The 24,543-nt window shown below is 22.0% G+C and overlaps 1 protein-coding gene across 1 annotated transcript in view; it reads right to left on the bottom strand.

The window, feature by feature from the left end:
* Nucleotides 1–24,543, bottom strand: part of LOC145269057 (androglobin-like) — a 245,402-nt gene that overhangs the window by 71,472 nt on the left and 149,387 nt on the right. Inside the window, exons 25-26 of the mRNA XM_080124658.1 lie at nt 4,335–4,370; nt 1,446–1,482 (exon numbers count right to left, since the gene is read on the bottom strand). Of these exons, the coding sequence (XP_079980784.1) occupies nt 1,446–1,482; nt 4,335–4,370 (73 nt within the window). The remainder of the gene's footprint in view (nt 1–1,445; nt 1,483–4,334; nt 4,371–24,543) is intronic.

Here is a 24,543-nt window from a genome sequence, read left to right as displayed (position 1 = left end):
GACGCCTTGCAATGACTAAGCTTATTTTGAAGTCGCGGTGGGCGACTAAAGTGTTTCCTTATTTTTTCAGCTCCTTTTCCTCTTAGCGTTTCAGGTTCGAGCCTGGCTACTGTGGCTATTTTTTTTTCCGCTCGCTCGATTGAAACTTTTTAGGGTTGGGTTGCTCAATACTCATACGATAATACCTCTCCACATCCGGGCAATGCTGGGTATCCTCGCTAGTTATATATAAGATGAAAACTTGACAAAGCTGTGTTCTAATTATCTATCTTACAAAATAACACCGGATAAAAAGAAGATAATTATGGAAGTAACTCGTCAGAAATTTTAGATAGCTGCTGTGAGATAGATAAATAGATAAAGTCTGCCGATATGACAACTATAAGTCACAGATAGATATATAAATTATAATTATTTTATTTTATAAATTTTAGCAATGCATGAGTAAGGAATTTTAATTAATTCACTGAGCATGTGAGGATATTGTGAAAATTCAAACATTGTTGTGTTGATTACATACGTGTATGGAAAGTAAAAGATGATTAAAAGCTGCAGTAAAGACATTTCATTTAATAATAGTTTGTCTACAACAAACTATTTAAACTGTAAATTAAGTAAAGCATAAAATCACATACAGAAACAGATATTATTAATGTGTAGACATTTTATCGCAAAATATTTATCTGTTAACAGAACTAAAGTTGATAGTGCATATAGTGCATCTGGCCAGCAAATGAGGACGAAATTTGGTTATAATTCTCGATTATATGTTTGTATGGGAAATGGGAAATCCCATAAGGTCTTGTGCTTAACATAAGATGTAGGGTATACCTTTTTTAGTAAGGATGTCTAAGCCTTTTTTACAAAGGGTCTAGTCTAGAAAACAATTTCTCCCAAATGAAAGATAACTCTTATCCCAACAAATGTACCTTACATTTGATTAAATATTATAATAGTTTTAAACTATAACTTACTCAATATACTAGCAGGGCAAGGCTCTCGGCTTTGCCCGGTTGTAAAATGCACTTAAATATATTTTAATTTTTCCAGATTTCAAAAGTAAAAAAAAAGTATCTGGGTGCCATCAGCTAGAATCGAAAATGAAAGCAAAGCTGAAGCATTTAAAGCTGGTGACGTTACCACTGTACCAACGTGACACGTATATGAACTGATTAAAAATAAACTAAGATGAATGTACAAAATGTATAACGATTTTTTCAATTTGACTACATTTTGACCCCTTATAAACTATTTTAACCGGCTAAAGACCTTTAAAAGAACGGTCCATAAAAACCCAATCATTTGAGGCCCCTAACGCTGCTCTGCGACTTTTAGTTTCAAAAGAGATGGTTTGAAAATATGGAGACAGAAAGACAGACATATAGATAGACGGACAGACATAGTGCGTTTTATAAATTAGATCATAGTTTTAAACTATAACTTACTCAATGGAAATTTTGTTCTCAAGCTTTTCAGATTCTGCTGAAAGAAATAAACATAGTTGAAATTAATAAATTTTGATAATAAAAGAAAGTCCTAATATTTTGTAAAATATTTTCTAGTTCACAAAAAAATGGAGTTTTTTCAATGAAGGAATTTATGGTTTTAAACAGAAATAGTAAGGACTTCAATAACATCATCTACCACTAATCTCTCATTCTTAGACAGGGTCCCAAAAAAATCTTATAGGTTCCACACTGTTAGCCAAGCTTCAATCTCTGTCTCATCGCTGCAATTTTGCATCCCTGTACTAGTTTTACAAATACTTTAATGGAATGTGCTCCAATGAACACATGCCACTTGTACCCCCTCTACTCACCTGACAAATAGCAAAATTCCACCCCATCCCTGTTGAGATCCCCAGATGCCAGAAAGCCTTCTACTCTAATAGTTTCTTCCCTCGAGCTGCTAAGCTTTGGAATTCCTTCCCTGTTTCCTACTTCCCTGACTTTTAATATATATTTAATGCAAAAGTTTTAATATAATGTGAATAGGCATCTAGCTGCTCAATTCTTCACACATAGTCCGGGAACCGACACATGTTGTTATCTCAGTTGCAAAAGAGATAAAGAATAGAAAAGAACTTCAACTTGTTGTTTGTTTGTAACAACGAGATTTGTTTTCTCATTGTTACAGACATGGCATCACACACGTGATCTCGAACGTTATTTTTGTTTCATGCTCTACGTTACTCATGTGATCGTCCTCTTTTTTTAATAGTTTTTTTCTTTACCAGTGACGTCATTTCACATGCATTTGTGTATAGCATCTCCTTGTCAATCAAGTCTCTTTCACTCACTTTACAAGCCTTAACTTAACACGCTAATCAATTACTCTCACTCGTGGTCGAGATGGTTAAGTGGTTGGCTTTTGTTTCCACCTCTGCGTCAAGGCTTCCGAGTTTAATCCCGCCTCCCGACCAAAACTTTTTTTTTTTACACCCGGGCAACGTTTTTTTATTACTTCGCTTATTCTTTAATTTATCCCCCCCCCCATACACACAGCGTTGTTATCTTAAGATTGCAGGTTTGATCCGACAGGTTTATTTATGCCATTTTTTTTCCGTTTTGATTTTGGTTTTGGTTTTTCCGATTTTTTTAACATCGTCTTTTTTATAATATTTAAGCAGGGTTATTACTTACCCCCCCATACACACACCTACAAGCAACCGGCCTACGCCGGGTAGCCCCCGCTAGTTTATTATATAAATCTCACCTGTTTGTTTAAATGTATGTTTGTATGCATGTCTGACGAAAACTTTCGACAGAGGCAACAGATTTTCATAAGATTGGTATCGTTTTGAAGCGCGACCTTTCAGATGACGACTATCGAAAAATTGTCTAAAAACATTAATTTCTTCACCCTCAACTGGGAACTTTTTTACAAGTAGGGGTCGCTTTTTTCGGCGATATTTTCAGAAAGTCATCCCCTCTTTTCGATTGACTAGCCTTAATTTAAACCTTCGCCACTTTCGGTTTGGTGGTGTACGAAACGGCAAAGACGTCAAGTTTTTTTTTCAGATTCTTTTCGTTCTTCGCAGTACGGGTTCGAGCCTGCCTTCCTACTACCACTTTTTTTTGCTCAACACACACCTCCAAACACCCGAGCCACAGTGGGCACCCAGGCTAGTCTATTATGATAGTCTAAATCTCACTTGTCTGTTTAAATGTATGACAGATTTTCACGAGATCAGTAGCATTTTGAAGCTCGACCCTTCGGACGACAAATATTGAAAAATTGGCTAAAAACATTAATTCCTACACCCTCAACTGGGTAGTTTTGTAGAGGAAGAAGTCGGATTTTCCAACGCCATTTCTGCATGTCATCTTTTGTTTTCGATTGACTATGCTAAATTTGAATGCTTTATGCGTCATGGAGCATCTGTAAGACGTCAGATTTTCTTTCATTTTCTTTTCTGCCATCGCGTCACAGGTTCGAGCCTGCCTGCCTACAATCACTTTTTCTTTTTTTTTTTTTTGCTCAACACACACCGCCAAACACTCAAGCAACGCCGGGCATCCAGACTAGTTAGTTCTAATGGAACAAAGTCTGAATAACACACACCGAACCATTGCTTTGTATGAACAGTACTTCATCCTAGTAAGCGATACATTATCAACACACAGAATTTATATTTTTCTATTGAATTTTTAAAATCTGCAAGAATAATTGTAATTTATTACGTAATAATTTGATTGGGTTCATGCCATTTAAAGATCATTACAATATGAAAATTATATGGATTTTTACAGTGCAGTCTATATGACAGGTTCAGGACGAATTGGATGACGTATTATTACATAAGTTATATAATTTGATTCAATATTTTGGACACAACACAAGCTATATCTAGTATACATAATAAATTCACAGAGTTAATATTTATACACAACTACTATGATGGGAATGAGGAGTCCAAAATGTGAGTTAGCAGGGTAGGAAAGAGAGTTAGACTGGAGAAAGGGTGTGTAAAGTAGTTGGAAGGTAGTAGGCGTACTAATGAAATTGTTAGTTACATGAATGTTCTGTAATGTTTACTAGGAATGGAAAAAAGAAGCCAGTTGTCAAGTAAATGCAAAGAATGTACGAACAGAAAAAATGGATAGCAGAGTATGAGTGTATGGGTTAGAGTAGGATAAGGGTTTCTGAGTGCAGGTTGGCAGGGGAAGTTATTGCTTCAGTGGTGAGGAAATTGGAATGTGTAAGATGAGAGAGTAGTTAACTCAAGTGGGGTGTAAGGAGAGCAGAAAGGGAGGAAAGCAAAGATGATGTGTTTATAGTGAAGTAAAAATTAAGTTATACTTCAAAGTTTCAAATTTAGTATACATACTTACCTTGTGCTGTCCCATTGGGACTCCCAGCACCAGAAGCTTAAAAAACAAAAGGACAAAAGAAGTATATAAAATGAAAATCCATCTAATAATACTGTATATAAAATAAGTCTATATAATAATGATGTATATAAAATAAAAGTCTGTATAATAATGATTATATGAAATAAAAATTTATATAATAATAATGTATATGAAATAAAAATTTATATAATAATAATGTATATGAAATGAAAATTTATATAATAATGATGTATATGAAATTAAAATTTATATAATAATAATTTATATAAAATAAACCTATATAATAATAATTCATAAAAAATAAAATCTATATAATAATAATGCATATAAAATAAAATCTATATAATAATAATGCATATAAAATACAAAACCTATAAAATAATGATGCATATATAATTAAAATCGGTACTTATGCAGAGAGTGATCCAGATGTAACTCAGAGTCTGCCCGGCTTTCCCCGGAACATGATGTCAACAGCCGGAGTAAGCCTAGCATCGCCGAGGAAATTAAGCCAAGCATCGTCGATGAAAGCATAACAAAAATAGAAAACCTACCTTAAATTTTAAGCTTCATTAACTGTAAAGAAAAAATGTTATAACAATATTTTTCTTTTATTTTTGCTATATATATATTTTTAAAGAAATAATGTTAAAACTTTTTTTGTTTGAGAAAAGGTTCAAAGGTAAGTCAATAAATACTTTCAAGGAATTTTTTTAAAGTTTTTTTTTTTTTTTTTCAAGGAAAAACATGAAAACTAGAAAATTTGAAACAAAACTGGGTGGGATAATTTGTTTTCATATTTAAACAGATGTTGTTGTTGTTGTTGTTGTTTCCTCAGACCATTGTCTTATTAATGGTGTCCGTAGATCGTATCCTGCATTCGTGCTGGAGGTCTTTCTGTGTTGCCCACTTGAACGCCCACAAGTTGATTATTTTAAGTATGATGCCAATTGTCAGCCTAGACTTAATAAAAAAATGGTACCAGTCCGGATGGATGTAAAGGTTCAGCATTTGGTAGTCTGACACCTCCAAGCATACCATTCCTCTTACCATTCCTCTTATAATAAGATTGCACCTGTGTCCATGCACAAGTTTTCGTTTTTTTTCTTGAAAAAAGTTGAGGACTCCGGCTGGTGTTTTCAGCTGCTCATTTAAAGCTGTAAAATTCATGTTTTTTTTCTGACGTGAAAGTAAAAAATGGTGTGCTTTTGTTTTGTACTAATTTGTTTTATTTTCTTCCTCTTCCAAATTTTCAACTCATGTGAACATGCGTCGCATTGAAAACTATCGCACTACATTGTTATTGGCTCAGCTTTATGTTACGTCAGATGGCTTAACTTCCTCAGCTATGCTCGGCTTACTCCGGCTGATGACGTCATGTTGCGGGGAAAGCCAGGCGGACACTGAGTTACGTCTGGATCACTCTCTGCATGAGTACCTTAAATCTATATAATAATAATTCATACAATATAAAATCTATATAATAATGATGCATATAAAATAAAAATTTATATAATAATTCATATAAAATCAAAATTACTATTAAAAAGTATGTATATAAAATAAAATTTATATAATAATGATGCATATAAAATAAAAATTTATATAATAATTCATATAAAATCAAAATTACTATTAAAAAGTATGTATATAAAATTAAATTTATATAATAATAATTTATATAAAATAAAAATTTATATAATAATTCTGGTGGCGATGGCAATTAAAGGGTGGCTGCACACTCCCCAAAGCCCGTAAGCTGGGGCCTCACCACTGGATATAGTTTAAGGTCATATTCGGGACCGTATAAATTGAAATTTATATAATAATTATGCATATAAAAATTAAAATCTATATAACAATGATGCATATGATGAAGATCTATATGAAATGAAAATGTATATAATAATTATCTATATAACAATGATGCATATGATGAAGATCTATATGAAATGAAAATGTATATAATATTTATCTATATAATAATGATGCATATGATGAAGATCTATATGAAATGAAAATGTATATAATAATTATCTATATAATAATGATGCATATTATTAAGATCTATATGAAATGAAAATGTATACAATAATTATCTATATAACAATGATGCATATGATGAAGATCTATATGAAATGAAAATGTATATAATATTTATCTATATAACAATGATGCATATGATGAAGATCTATATGAAATGAAAATGTATATAATAAATATCTATATGAAATGAAAATGTATATAATAATTATCTATATAATAATTATGAATATGATGAAGATCTATATGAAATGAAAATGTATATAATAATTATCTATATAATAATGATGCATATGATGAAGATCTATATGAAATGAAAATGTATATAATATTTATCTATATAATAATGATGCATATGATGAAGATCTATATGAAATGAAAATGTATATAATAATTATCTATATAATAATGATGCATATGATGAAGATCTATATGAAATGAAAATGTATACAATAATTATCTATATAACAATGATGCATATGATGAAGATCTATATGAAATGAAAATGTATATAATATTTATCTATATAACAATGATGCATATGATTAAGATCTATATGAAATGAAAATGTATATAATAAATATCTATATGAAATGAAAATGTATATAATAATTATCTATATAATAATTATGCATATGATGAAGATCTATATGAAATGAAAATGTATATAATAATTATCTATATAATAATGATGCATATGATGAAGATCTATATGAAATTTTTTTTTTTTTTTTTTTTTTTTTTATTCAATTTTCACCCCAAACAAGGCACAGTGCCACTTTGAAGCAGGGGGCTACTATTAGGGAATTAATTAGCGGGGTCATTATGAAGGGAGAAGAGTAGAAAGATGTTTGTTAACATTACACTTGAACTTCTGCATATCATTGCAGTTGGGAAAGCAGAATCCCGGAAGGGAGTTCCAAAGACCCGCAGTTCTGGGGAAGAAACTATTGGAGTAAAAGGCTTTCTTGCACCTAGGGATCTCCACTGTAAAGGGATGAGACTTAGTAGCTTGTCGGGTTTGTCGGGGGTAGTTACGTCGGGGAGGTACAAGTGTTTGCAGTTCGTCAGAGCATTCACCATTAAAGTATTTGTAGAACAGGCAGAGGGATGCAACATCTCGTCGATGGGACAGAGGTTGAAGCCCAGATGACAGTTCAGGACCTATCAGGTTTGCGACTCTTTTTTGAACCCTGTCCAGGAGCGAGAGACAAGCAGCAGATGCACCAGCCCAGATGTGACAACAGTACTCCATACATGGGCGAATGGTTGCCTTATAGAGGTATAGGATACTGGCAGGCGTAAGTAGTTTTCTAGCACGGTAGAGGGAGCCAACCTTCCTTGCAGCAGCCTTGGCAATGCTCTCAATGTATCTATTCCAGTTCATATTCCCTGTAAACGTTAGGCCGAGGAGTTTAAAAGAAGTACTTTCAGGCAATGTGTTCTTGGCCATTGCTATTGGTGGTAGAGAAGGTTTCTTGTAGTTATTGAAGGAAACAAGCTTAGTCTTAGCAGCATTGAATGAGACCAACCATTTTTGTCCCCATTCCACTACGGATTGGAGGTCATCCTCTAGTGTTTCTAATAATTATATATATAATAATGATGCATATGATGAAGATCTATATGAAATTAAAATGTATATAATAATTATCTATATAATAATGATGCATATGATGAAGATCTATATGAAATGAAAATGTATATAATAATTATCTATATAATAATGATGCATATGATGAAGATCTATATGAAATGAAAATGTATATAATAATTATCTATATAATAATGATGCATATGATGAAGATCTATATGAAATGAAAATGTATATAATAATTATCTATATAATAATGATGCATATGATGAAGATCTATATGAAATGAAAATGTATATAATAATTATCAATATAATAATGATGCATATGATGAAGATCTATATGAAATGAAAATGTATATAATAAATATCTATATAATAATGATGCATATGATGAAGATCTATATGAAATGAAAATGTATATAATAATTATCTATATAATAATGATGCATATGATGAAGATCTATATGAAATGAAAATGTATATAATAATTATATATATAATAATGATGCATATGATGAAGATCTATATGAAATTAAAATGTATATAACAATTATCTATATAACAATGATGCATATGATGAAGATCTATATTAAATGAAAATGTATATAATAATTATCTATATAATAATGATGCATATGATGAAGATCTATATGAAATGAAAATGTATATAATAAATATTTATATAATAATGATGCATATGATAAAGATCTATATGAAATGAAAATGTATATAATAAATATCTATATAATAATGATGCATATGATTAAGATCTATATGAAATGAAAATGTATATAATAAATATTTATATAATAATGATGCATATGATGAAGATCTATATGAAATGAAAATGTATATAATAATTATCTATATGAAATGAAAATGTATATAATAATTATCTATATAATAATGATGCATATGATGTAGATCTATATGAAATGAAAATGTATATAATAATTATCTATATAATAATGATGCATATGATGAAGATCTATATGAAATGAAAATGTATATAATAAATATCTATATTAAATGAAAATGTATATAATAAATATCTATATAATAATGATGCATATGATGAAGATCTATATGAAATGAAAATGTATATAATAATTATCTATATTAAATGAAAATGTATATAATAAATATCTATATAATAATGATGCATATGATGAAGATCTATATGAAATGAAAATGTATATAATAATTATCTATATTAAATGAAAATGTATATAATAAATATCTATATAATAATGATGCATATGATGAAGATCTATATGAAATGAAAAGTTATATAAAAATTATCTATATTAAATGAAAATGTATATAATAAATATCTATATAATAATGATGCATATGATGAAGATCTATATGAAATGAAAATGTATATAATAAATATCTATATGAAATGAAAATGCATATAATAATTATCTATATAATAATGATGAATATGATGAAGATCTATATGAAATGAAAATGTATATAATAATTATCTATATATTAATGATGCATATGATGAAGATCTATATGAAATGAAAATGTATATAATAATTATCTATATTAAATGAAAATGTATACAATAAATATCTATATAATAATGATGCATATGATGAAGATCTATATGAAATGAAAATGTATATAATAATTATCTATATAATAATGATGCATATGATGAAGATCTATATGAAATGAAAATGTATATAATAATTATCTATATAATAATGATGCATATGATGAAGATCTATATGAAATGAAAATGTATATAATAATTATCTATATGAAATGAAAATGCATATAATAAATGTCTATATAATAATGATGCATATGATGAAGATCTATATGAAATGAAAATGTATATAATAATTATCTATATAATAATTATGCATATGATGAAGATCTATATGAAATGAAAATGTATATAATAATTATCTATATAATAATTATGCATATGATGAAGATCTATATGAAATGAAAATGTATATAATAATTATCTATATAATAATGATGCATATGATGAAGATCTATATGAAATGAAAATGTATATAATAATTATCTATATAACAATGATGCATATGATGAAGATCTATATGAAATGAAAATGTATATAATAATTATCTATATAATAATGATGCATATGATGAAGATCTATATTAAATGAAAATGTATATAATAATTATCTATATGAAATTAAAATGTATATAATAATTATCTATATAATAATGATGCATATGATGAAGATCTATATGAAATGAAAATGTATATAATAATTATCTATATAATAATGATGCATATGATGAAGATCTATATGAAATGAAAATGTATATAATAATTATCTATATAATAATGATGCATATGATGAAGATCTATATTAAATGAAAATGTATATAATAATTATCTATATAATAATGATGCATATGATGAGGATCTATATAAAATGAAAATGTATATAATAATTATCTATATAATAATGATGCATATGATGAAGATCTATATAAAATGAAAATGTATATAATAATTATCTATATAATAATGATGCATATGATGAAGATCTATATGAAATGAAAATGTATATAATAATTATCTATATAATAATGATGCATATGATGAAGATCTATATGAAATGAAAATGTATATAATAAATATCTATATAATAATGATGCATATGATTAAGATCTATATGAAATGAAAATGTATATAATAAATATCTATATGAAATGAAAATGTATATAATAAATATTTATATAATAATGATGCATATGATGAAGATCTATATGAAATGAAAATGTATATAATAAATATCTATATGAAATTAAAATGTATATAATAATTATCTATATAATAATTATGCATATGATGAAGATCTATATGAAATGAAAATGTATATAATAAATATCTATATAATAATGATGCATATGATGAAGATCTATATTAAATTAAAATGTATATAATAATTATCTATATAATAATGATGCATATGATGAAGATCTATATGAAATGAAAATGTATATAATAAATATCTATATAATAATGATGCATATGATGAAGATCTATATGAAATGAAAATGTATATAATAATTATCTATATAATAATGATGCATATGATGAAGATCTATATGAAATGAAAATGTATATAATAAATATCTAGATAATAATGATGCATATGATGAAGATCTATATGAAATGAAAATCTATATAATAATTATCTATATAATAATGATGCATATGATGAAGATCTATATGAAATGAAAATGTATATAATAAATATCTATATAATAATGATGCATATGATGAAGATCTATATGAAATGAAAATGTATATAATAATTATCTATATAATAATGATGCATATGATGAAGATCTATATGAAATGAAAATGTATATAATAATTATCTATATGAAATGAAAATGTATATAATAATTATCTATATAATAATGATGCATATGATGAAGATCTATATGAAATGAAAATGTATATAATAATTATCTATATAATAATGATGCATATGATAAAGATCTATATGAAATGAAAATGTATATAATAAATATCTATATAATAATGATGCATATGATGAAGATCTATATGAAATGAAAATGTATATAATAAATATCTATATAATAATGATGCATATGATGAAGATCTATATTAAATGAAAATGTATATAATAAATATCTATATAACACTGATGCATATGATGAAGATCTATATGAAATGAAAATGTATATAATAAATATCTATATAATAATGATGCATATGATGAAGATCTATATGAAATGAAAATTTATATAATAATTATCTATATGAAATGAAAATGTATATAATAATTATCTATAAAATAATGATGCATATGATGAAGATCTATATGAAATGAAAATGTACATAATAATTATCTATATAATAATGATGCATATGATGAAGATTTATATGAAATGAAAATGTATATAATAAATATTTATATAATAATGATGCATATGATGAAGATCTATATGAAATGAAAATGTATATAATAAATATCTATATGAAATGAAAATGTATATAATAATTATCTATATAATAATGATGCATATGATGAAGATCTATATGAAATGAAAATGTATATAATAATTATCTATATAATAATGATGCATATGATGAAGATCTATATGAAATGAAAATGTATATAATAATTATCTATATAATAATGATGCATATGATGAAGATCTATATGAAATGAAAATGTATATAATAATTATCTATATGAAATGAAAATGTATATAATAATTATCTATATAATAATGATGCATATGATGAAGATCTATATGAAATGAAAATGTATATAATAATTATCTATATAATAATGATGCATATGATGAAGATCTATATGAAATGAAAATGTATATAATAATTATCTATATAATAATGATGCATATGATTAAGATCTATATGAAATGAAAATGTATATAATAAATATCTATATAATAATGATGCATATGATGAAGATCTATATGAAATGAAAATGTATATAATAATTATCTATATTAAATGAAAATGTATATAATAAATATCTATATAATAATGATGCATATGATGAAGATCTATATGAAATGAAAATGTATATAATAATTATCTATATAATAATGATGCATATGATGAAGATCTATATGAAATGAAAATGTATACAATAATTATCTATATAACAATGATGCATATGATGAAGATCTATATGAAATGAAAATGTATATAATATTTATCTATATAACAATGATGCATATGATGAAGATCTATATGAAATGAAAATGTATATAATAAATATCTATATGAAATGAAAATGTATATAATAATTATCTATATAATAATTATGCATATGATGAAGATCTATATGAAATGAAAATGTATATAATAATTATCTATATAATAATGATGCATATGATGAAGATCTATATGAAATGAAAATGTATATAATATTAATCTATATAATAATGATGCATATGATGAAGATCTATATGAAATGAAAATGTATATAATAATTATCTATATAATAATGATGCATATGATGAAGATCTATATGAAATGAAAATGTATACAATAATTATCTATATAACAATGATGCATATGATGAAGATCTATATGAAATGAAAATGTATATAATATTTATCTATATAACAATGATGCATATGATTAAGATCTATATGAAATGAAAATGTATATAATAAATATCTATATGGAATGAAAATGTATATAATAATTATCTATATAATAATTATGCATATGATGAAGATCTATATGAAATGAAAATGTATATAATAATTATCTATATAATAATGATGCATATGATGAAGATCTATATGAAATGAAAATGTATATAATAATTATCTATACACCAATAATGCATATAATGAAGATCTATATGAAATGAAAATGTATATAATAATTATCTATATAATAATGATGCATATGATGAAGATCTATATGAAATGAAAATGTATATAATAAATATCTATATAATAATGATGCATATGATGAAGATCTATATGAAATGAAAATGTATATAATAATTATCTATATAACAATGATGCATATGATGAAGATCTATATTAAATGAAAATGTATATAATAAATATCTATATAATAATGATGAATATGATGAAGATCTATATGAAATGAAAATGTATATAATAAATATTTATATAATAATGATGCATATGATGAAGATCTATATGAAATGAAAATGTATATAATAATTATCTATATGAAATGAAAATGTATATAATAATTATCTATATAATAATGATGCATATGATGAAGATCTATATGAAATGAAAATGTATATAATAATTATCAATATAATAATGATGCATATGATGAAGATCTATATGAAATGAAAATGTATATAATAAATATCTATATAATAATGATGCATATGATGAAGATCTATATGAAATGAAAATGTATATAATAATTATCTATATAATAATGATGCATATGATGAAGATCTATATGAAATGAAAATGTATATAATAATTATATATATAATAATGATGCATATGATGAAGATCTATATGAAATTAAAATGTATATAATAATTATCTATATAACAATGATGCATATGATGAAGATCTATATTAAATGAAAATGTATATAATAATTATCTATATAATAATGATGCATATGATGAAGATCTATATGAAATGAAAATGTATATAATAAATATTTATATAATAATGATGCATATGATAAAGATCTATATGAAATGAAAATGTATATAATAAATATCTATATAATAATGATGCATATGATTAAGATCTATATGAAATGAAAATGTATATAATAAATATTTATATAATAATGATGCATATGATGAAGATCTATATGAAATGAAAATGTATATAATAATTATCTATATGAAATGAAAATGTATATAATAATTATCTATATAATAATGATGCATATGATGAAGATCTATATGAAATGAAAATGTATATAATAATTATCTATATAATAATGATGCATATGATGAAGATCTATATGAAATGAAAATGTATATAATAAATATCTATATTAAATGAAAATGTATATAATAAATATCTATATAATAATGATGCATATGATGAAGATCTATATGAAATGAAAATGTATATAATAATTATCTATATTAAATGAAAATGTATATAATAAATATCTATATAATAATGATGCATATGATGAAGATCTATATGAAATGAAAATGTATATAATAATTATCTATATTAAATGAAAATGTATATAATAAATATCTATATAATAATGATGCATATGATGAAGATCTATATGAAATGAAAAGTTATATAAAAATTATCTATATTAAATGAAAATGTATATAATAAATATCTATATAATAATGATGCATATGATGAAGATCTATATGAAATGAAAATGTATATAATAAATATCTATATGAAATGAAAATGCATATAATAATTATCTATATAATAATGATGCATATGATGAAGATCTATATGAAATGAAAATGTATATAATAATTATCTATATAATAATGATGCATATGATGAAGATCTATATGAAATGAAAATGTATATAATAATTATCTATATTAAATGAAAATGTATACAATAAATATCTATATAATAATGATGCATATGATGAAGATCTATATGAAATGAAAATGTATATAATAATTATCTATATAATAATGATGCATATGATGAAGATCTATATGAAATGAAAATGTATATAATAATTATCTATATAACAATGATGCATATGATGAAGATCTATATGAAATGAAAATGTATATAATAATTATCTATATAATAATGATGCATATGATGAAGATCTATATTAAATGAAAATGTATATAATAATTATCTATATGAAATTAAAATGTATATAATAATTATCTATATAATAATGATGCATATGATGAAGATCTATATGAAATGAAAATGTATATAATAATTATCTATATAATAATGATGCATATGATGAAGATCTATATGAAATGAAAATGTATATAATAATTATCTATATAATAATGATGCATATGATGAAGATCTATATTAAATGAAAATGTATATAATAATTATCTATATAATAATGATGCATATGATGAGGATCTATATAAAATGAAAATGTATATAATAATTATCTATATAATAATGATGCATATGATGAAGATCTATATAAAATGAAAATGTATATAATAATTATCTATATAATAATGATGCATATGATGAAGATCTATATGAAATGAAAATGTATATAATAATTATCTATATAATAATGATGCATATGATGAAGATCTATATGAAATGAAAATGTATATAATAATTATCTATATAACAATGATGCATATGATTAAGATGTATATAAAATGAAAATGTATATAATAAATATCTATATGAAATGAAAATGTATATAATAAATATTTATATAATAATGATGCATATGATGAAGATCTATATGAAATGAAAATGTATATAATAAATATCTATATGAAATTAAAATGTATATAATAATTATCTATATAATAATTATGCATATGATGAAGATCTATATAAAATGAAAATGTATATAATAAATATCTAGATAATAATGATGCATATGATGAAGATCTATATGAAATGAAAATCTATATAATAATTATCTATATAATAATGATGCATATGATGAAGATCTATATGAAATGAAAATGTATATAATAAATATCTATATAATAATGATGCATATGATGAAGATCTATATGAAATGAAAATGTATATAATAATTATCTATATAATAATGATGCATATGATGAAGATCTATATGAAATGAAAATGTATATAATAATTATCTATATGAAATGAAAATGTATATAATAATTATCTATATAATAATGATGCATATGATGAAGATCTATATGAAATGAAAATGTATATAATAATTATCTATATAATAATGATGCATATGATGAAGATCTATATGAAATGAAAATGTATATAATAAATATCTATATAATAATGATGCATATGATGAAGATCTATATGAAATGAAAATGTATATAATAAATATCTATATAATAATGATGCATATGATGAAGATCTATATTAAATGAAAATGTATATAATAAATATCTATATAACACTGATGCATATGATGAAGATCTATATGAAATGAAAATGTATATAATAAATATCTATATAATAATGATGCATATGATGAAGATCTATATGAAATGAAAATTTATATAATAATTATCTATATGAAATGAAAATGTATATAATAATTATCTATAAAATAATGATGCATATGATGAAGATCTATATGAAATGAAAATGTACATAATAATTATCTATATAATAATGATGCATATGATGAAGATCTATATGAAATGAAAATGTATATAATAAATATTTATATAATAATGATGCATATGATGAAGATCTATATGAAATGAAAATGTATATAATAAATATCTATATGAAATGAAAATGTATATAATAATTATCTATATAATAATGATGCATATGATGAAGATCTATATGAAATGAAAATGTATATAATAATTATCTATATAATAATGATGCATATGATGAAGATCTATATGAAATGAAAATGTATATAATAATTATCTATATAATAATGATGCATATGATGAAGATCTATATGAAATGAAAATGTATATAATAATTATCTATATGAAATGAAAATGTATATAATAAATATCTATATAATAATGATGCATATGATGAAGATCTATATGAAATGAAAATGTATATAATAATTATCTATATAATAATGATGCATATGATGAAGATCTATATGAAATGAAAATGTATATAATAATTATCTATATAATAATGATGCATATGATGAAGATCTATATGAAATGAAAATGTATATAATAAATATTTATATAATAATGATGCATATGATGAAGATCTATATGAAATGAAAATGTATATAATAATTATCTATATGAAATGAAAATGTATATAATAATTATCTATATAATAATGATGCATATGATGAAGATCTATATGAAATGAAAATGTATATAATAATTATCTATATAATAATGATGCATATGATGAAGATCTATATGAAATGAAAATGTATATAATAATTATCTATATAATAATGATGCATATGATGAAGATCTATATGAAATGAAAATGGATATAATAATTATCTATATAATAATTATGCATATGATGAAGATCTATATGAAATGAAAATGTATATAATAATTATCTATATAATAATGATGCATATGATGAAGATCTATATGAAATGAAAATGTATATAATAATTATCTATATAATAATGATGCATATGATGAAGATCTATATGAAATGAAAATGTATATAATAATTATCTATATAATAATGATGCATATGATGAAGATCTATATGAAATGAAAATGTATATAATAATTATCTATATAATAATGATGCATATGATGAAGATCTATATTAAATGAAAATGTATATAATAATTATCTATATAATAATGATGCATATGATGAGGATCTATATAAAATGAAAATGTATATAATAATTATCTATATAATAATGATACATATGATGAAGATCTATATAAAATGAAAATGTATATAATAATTATCTATATAATAATGATGCATATGATGAAGATCTATATGAAATGAAAATGTATATAATAATTATCTATATAATAATGATGCATATGATGAAGATCTATATGAAATGAAAATGTATATAATAATTATCTATATAATAATGATGCATATGATGAAGATCTATATGAAATGAAAATGTATATAATAATTATCTATATAATAATTATGCATATGATGAAGATCTATATGAAATGAAAATGTATATAATAATTATCTATATAATAATGATGCATATGATGAAGATCTATATGAAATGAAAATGTATATAATAAATATCTATATGAAATGAAAATGTATATAATAAATATTTATATAATAATGATGCATATGATGAAGATCTATATGAAATGAAAATGTATATAATAAATATCTATATGAAATTAAAATGTATATAATAATTATCTATATAATAATTATGCATATGATGAAGATCTATATGAAATGAAAATGTATATAATAAATATCTATATAATAATGATGCATATGATGAAGATCTATATTAAATTAAAATGTATATAATAATTATCTATATAATAATTATGCATATGATGAAGATCTATATGAAATGAAAATGTATATAATAATTATCTATATAATAATGATGCATATGATGAAGATCTATATGAAATGAAAATGTATATAATAAATATCTATATGAAATGAAAATGTATATAATAAATATTTATATAATAATGATGCATATGATGAAGATCTATATGAAATGAAAATGTATATAATAAATATCTATATGAAATTAAAATGTATATAATAATTATCTATATAATAATTATGCATATGATGAAGATCTATATGAAATGAAAATGTATATAATAAATATCTATATAATAATGATGCATATGATGAAGATCTATATTAAATTAAAATGTATATAATAATTATCTATATAATAATGATGCATATGATGAAGATCTATATGAAATGAAAATGTATATAATAAATATCTATATAATAATGATGCATATGATGAAGATCTATATGAAATGAAAATGTATATAATAATTATCTATATAATAATGATGCATATGATGAAGATCTATATGAAATGAAAATGTATATAATAAATATCTATATAATAATGATGCATATGATGAAGATCTATATGAAATGAAAATGTATATAATAATTATCTATATAATAATGATGCATATGATGAAGATCTATATGAAATGAAAATGTATATAATAATTATCTATATAATAATGATGCATATGATGAAGATCTATATGAAATGAAAATGTATATAATAATTATCTATATAATAATGATGCATATGATGAAGATCTATATGAAATGAAAATGTATATAATAATTATCTATATAATAATGATGCATATGATGAAGATCTATATGAAATGAAAATGTATATAATAAATATCTATATGAAATGAAAATGTATATAATAAATATTTATATAATAATGATGCATATGATGAAGATCTATATGAAATGAAAATGTATATAATAAATATCTATATGAAATTAAAATGTATATAATAATTATCTATATAATAATTATGCATATGATGAAGATCTATATGAAATGAAAATGTATATAATAAATATCTATATAATAATGATGCATATGATGAAGATCTATATTAAATTAAAATGTATATAATAATTATCTATATAATAATGATGCATATGATGAAGATCTATATGAAATGAAAATGTATATAATAAATATCTATATAATAATGATGCATATGATGAAGATCTATATGAAATGAAAATGTATATAATAATTATCTATATAATAATGATGCATATGATGAAGATCTATATGAAATGAAAATGTATATAATAAATATCTATATAATAATGATGCATATGATGAAGATCTATATGAAATGAAAATGTATATAATAATTATCTATATGAAATGAAAATGTATATAATAATTATCTATATAATAATGATGCATATGATGAAGATCTATATGAAATGAAAATGTATATAATAATTATCTATATAATAATGATGCATATGATGAAGATCTATATGAAATGAAAATGTATATAATAATTATCTATATAATAATGATGCATATGATGAAGATCTATATGAAATGAAAATGTATATAATAAATATCTATATAATAATGATGCATATGATGAAGATCTATATGAAATGAAAATGTATATAATAATTATCTATATAATAATGATGCATATGATGAAGATCTATATGAAATGAAAATGTATATAATAATTATCTATATGAAATGAAAATGTATATAATAATTATCTATATAATAATGATGCATATGATGAAGATCTATATGAAATGAAAATGTATATAATAAATATCTATATAATAATGATGCATATGATGAAGATCTATATGAAATGAAAATGTATATAATAATTATCTATATAATAATGATGCATATGATGAAGATCTATATGAAATGAAAATGTATATAATAAATATCTATATAATAATGATGCATATGATGAAGATCTATATGAAATGAAAATGTATATAATAAATATCTATATAATAATGATGCATATGATGAAGATCTATATTAAATGAAAATGTATATAATAAATATCTATATAACAATGATGCATATGATTAAGATCTATATGAAATGAAAATGTATATAATAAATATCTATATAATAATGATGCATATGATGAAGATCTATATGAAATGAAAATTTATATAATAATTATCTATATGAAATGAAAATGTATATAATAATTATCTATAAAATAATGATGCATATGATGAAGATCTATATGAAATGAAAATGTATATAATAATTATCTATATAATAATGATGCATATGATGAAGATCTATATGAAATGAAAATGTATATAATAAATATTTATATAATAATGATGCATATGATGAAGATCTATATGAAATGAAAATGTATATAATAAATATCTATATGAAATGAAAATGTATATAATAATTATCTATATAATAATGATGCATATGATGAAGATCTATATGAAATGAAAATGTATATAATAATTATCTATATAATAATGATGCATATGATGAAGATCTATATGAAATGAAAATGTATATAATAATTATCTATATAATAAAGATGCATATGATGAAGATCTATATGAAATGAAAATGTATATAATAATTATCTATATGAAAATAAAATGTATATAATAAATATCTATATAATAATGATGCATATGATGAAGATCTATATGAAATGAAAATGTATATAATAATTATCTATATAATAATGATGCATATGATGAAGATCTATATGAAATGAAAATGTATATAATAATTATCTATATAATAATGATGCATATGATGAAGATCTATATGAAATGAAAATGTATATAATAAATATTTATATAATAATGATGCATATGATGAAGATCTATATGAAATGAAAATGTATATAATAATTATCTATATGAAATGAAAATGTATATAATAATTATCTATATAATAATGATGCATATGATGAAGATCTATATGAAATGAAAATGTATATAATAATTATCTATATAATAATGATGCATATGATGAAGATCTATATGAAATGAAAATGTATATAATAATTATCTATATAATAATGATGCATATGATGAAGATCTATATGAAATGAAAATGTATATAATAATTATCTATATAATAATGATGCATATGATGAAGATCTATATGAAATGAAAATGTATATAATAATTATCTATATAATAATGATGCATATGATGAAGATCTATATGAAATGAAAATGTATATAATAATTATCTATATGAAATGAAAATGTATATAATAATTATCTATATAATAATGATGCATATGATGAAGATCTATATGAAATGAAAATGTATATAATAATTATCTATATGAAATGAAAATGTATATAATAATTATCTATATAATAATGATGCATATGATGAAGATCTATATGAAATGAAAATGTATATAATAATTATCTATATAATAATGATGCATATGATGAAGATCTATATGAAATGAAAATGTATATAATAATTATCTATATAATAATGATGCATATGATGAAGATCTATATGAAATGAAAATGTATATAATAATTATCTATATTATAATGATGCATATGATGAAGATCTATATGAAATGAAAATGTATATAATAATTATCTATATAATAATGATGCATATGATGAAGATCTATATGAAATGAAAATGTATATAATAATTATCTATATAATAATGATGCATATGATGAAGATCTATATGAAATGAAAATGTATATAATAATTATCTATATGAAATGAAAATGTATATAATAATTATCTATATAATAATGATGCATATGATGAAGATCTATATGAAATGAAAATGTATATAATAATTATCTATATAAAAATGATGCATATGATGAAGATCTATATGAAATGAAAATGTATATAATAATTATCTATATGAAATGAAAATGTATATAATAATTATCTATATAATAATGATGCATATGATGAAGATCTATATGAAATGAAAATGTATATAATAATTATCTATATAATAATGATGCATATGATGAAGATCTATATGAAATGAAAATGTATATAATAATTATCTATATAATAATGATGCATATGATGAAGATCTATATGAAATGAAAATGTATATAATAATTATCTATATAATAATGATGCATATGATGAAGTTCTATATGAAATGAAAATATATATAATAATTATCTATATAATAATGATGCATATGATAAAGATCTATATGAAATGAAAATGTATATAATAATTATCTATATAATAATAATGCATATGATGAAGATCTATATGAAATGAAAATGTATATAATAATTATCTATATAATAATGATGCATATGATTAAGATCTATATGAAATGAAAATGTATATAATAAATATCTATATGAAATGAAAATGTATATAATAATTATCTATATAACAATGATGCATATAATGAAGATCTATATGAAATGAAAATGTATATAATAAATATCTATATGAAATTAAAATGTATATAATAATTATCTATATAATAATTATGCATATGATGAAGATCTATATGAAATGAAAATGTATATAATAAATATCTAGATAATAATGATGCATATGATGAAGATCTATATTAAATTAAAATGTATATAATAATTATCTATATAATAATGATGCATATGATGAAGATCTATATGAAATGAAAATGTATATAATAAATATCTATATAATAATGATGCATATGATGAAGATCTATATGAAATGAAAATGTATATAATAATTATCTATATAATAATGATGCATATGATGAAGATCTATATGAAATGAAAATGTATATAATAGATATCTATATAATAATGATGCATATGATGAAGATCCATATGAAATGAAAATCTATATAATAATTATCTATATAATAATGATGCATATGATGAAGATCTATATGAAATGAAAATGTATATAATAAATATCTATATAATAATGATGCATATGATGAAGATCTATATGAAATGAAAATGTATATAATAATTATCTATATAATAATGATGCATATGATGAAGATCTATATGAAATGAAAATGTATATAATAATTATCTATATGAAATGAAAATGTATATAATATTTATCTATATAATAATGATGCATATGATGAAGATCTATATGAAATGAAAATGTATATAATATTTATCTATATAATAATGATGCATATGATGAAGATCTATATGAAATGAAAATGTATATAATAATTATCTATATAATAATGATGCATATTATTAAGATCTATATGAAATGAAAATGTATATAATAAATATCTATATAATAATGATGCATATGATGAAGATCTATATGAAATGAAAATGTATATAATAAATATCTATATAATAATGATGCATATGATGAAGATCTATATGAAATTAAAATGTATATAATAAATATCTATATAATAATGATGCATATGATGAGGATCTATATAAAATGAAAATGTATATAATAATTATCTATATGAAATGAAAATGTATATAATAAATATCTATATAATAATGATGCATATGATGAAGATCTATATGAAATGAAAATGTATATAATAATTATCTATATAATAATGATGCATATGATGAAGATCTATATGAAATGAAAATGTATATAATAAATATTTATATAATAATGATGCATATGATGAAGATCTATATGAAATGAAAATGTATATAATAAATATCTATATGAAATGAAAATGTATATAATAATTATCTATATAATAATGATGCACATGATGAAGATCTATATGAAATGAAAATGTATATAATAATTATCTATATAATAATGATGCATATGATGAAGATCTATATGAAATGAAAATGTATATAATAATTATCTATATAATAATGATGCATATGATGAAGATCTATATGAAATGAAAATGTATATAATAATTATCTATATAATAATGATGCATATGATGACGATCTATATG

Source organism: Euprymna scolopes, chromosome 45 (assembly GCF_053919585.1).
Source record: "Euprymna scolopes isolate OS-2025 chromosome 45, ASM5391958v1, whole genome shotgun sequence".
Classification (NCBI taxonomy): domain Eukaryota; kingdom Metazoa; phylum Mollusca; class Cephalopoda; order Sepiida; family Sepiolidae; genus Euprymna; species Euprymna scolopes.
This window is presented reverse-complemented; position numbering and strand designations above follow the sequence as displayed.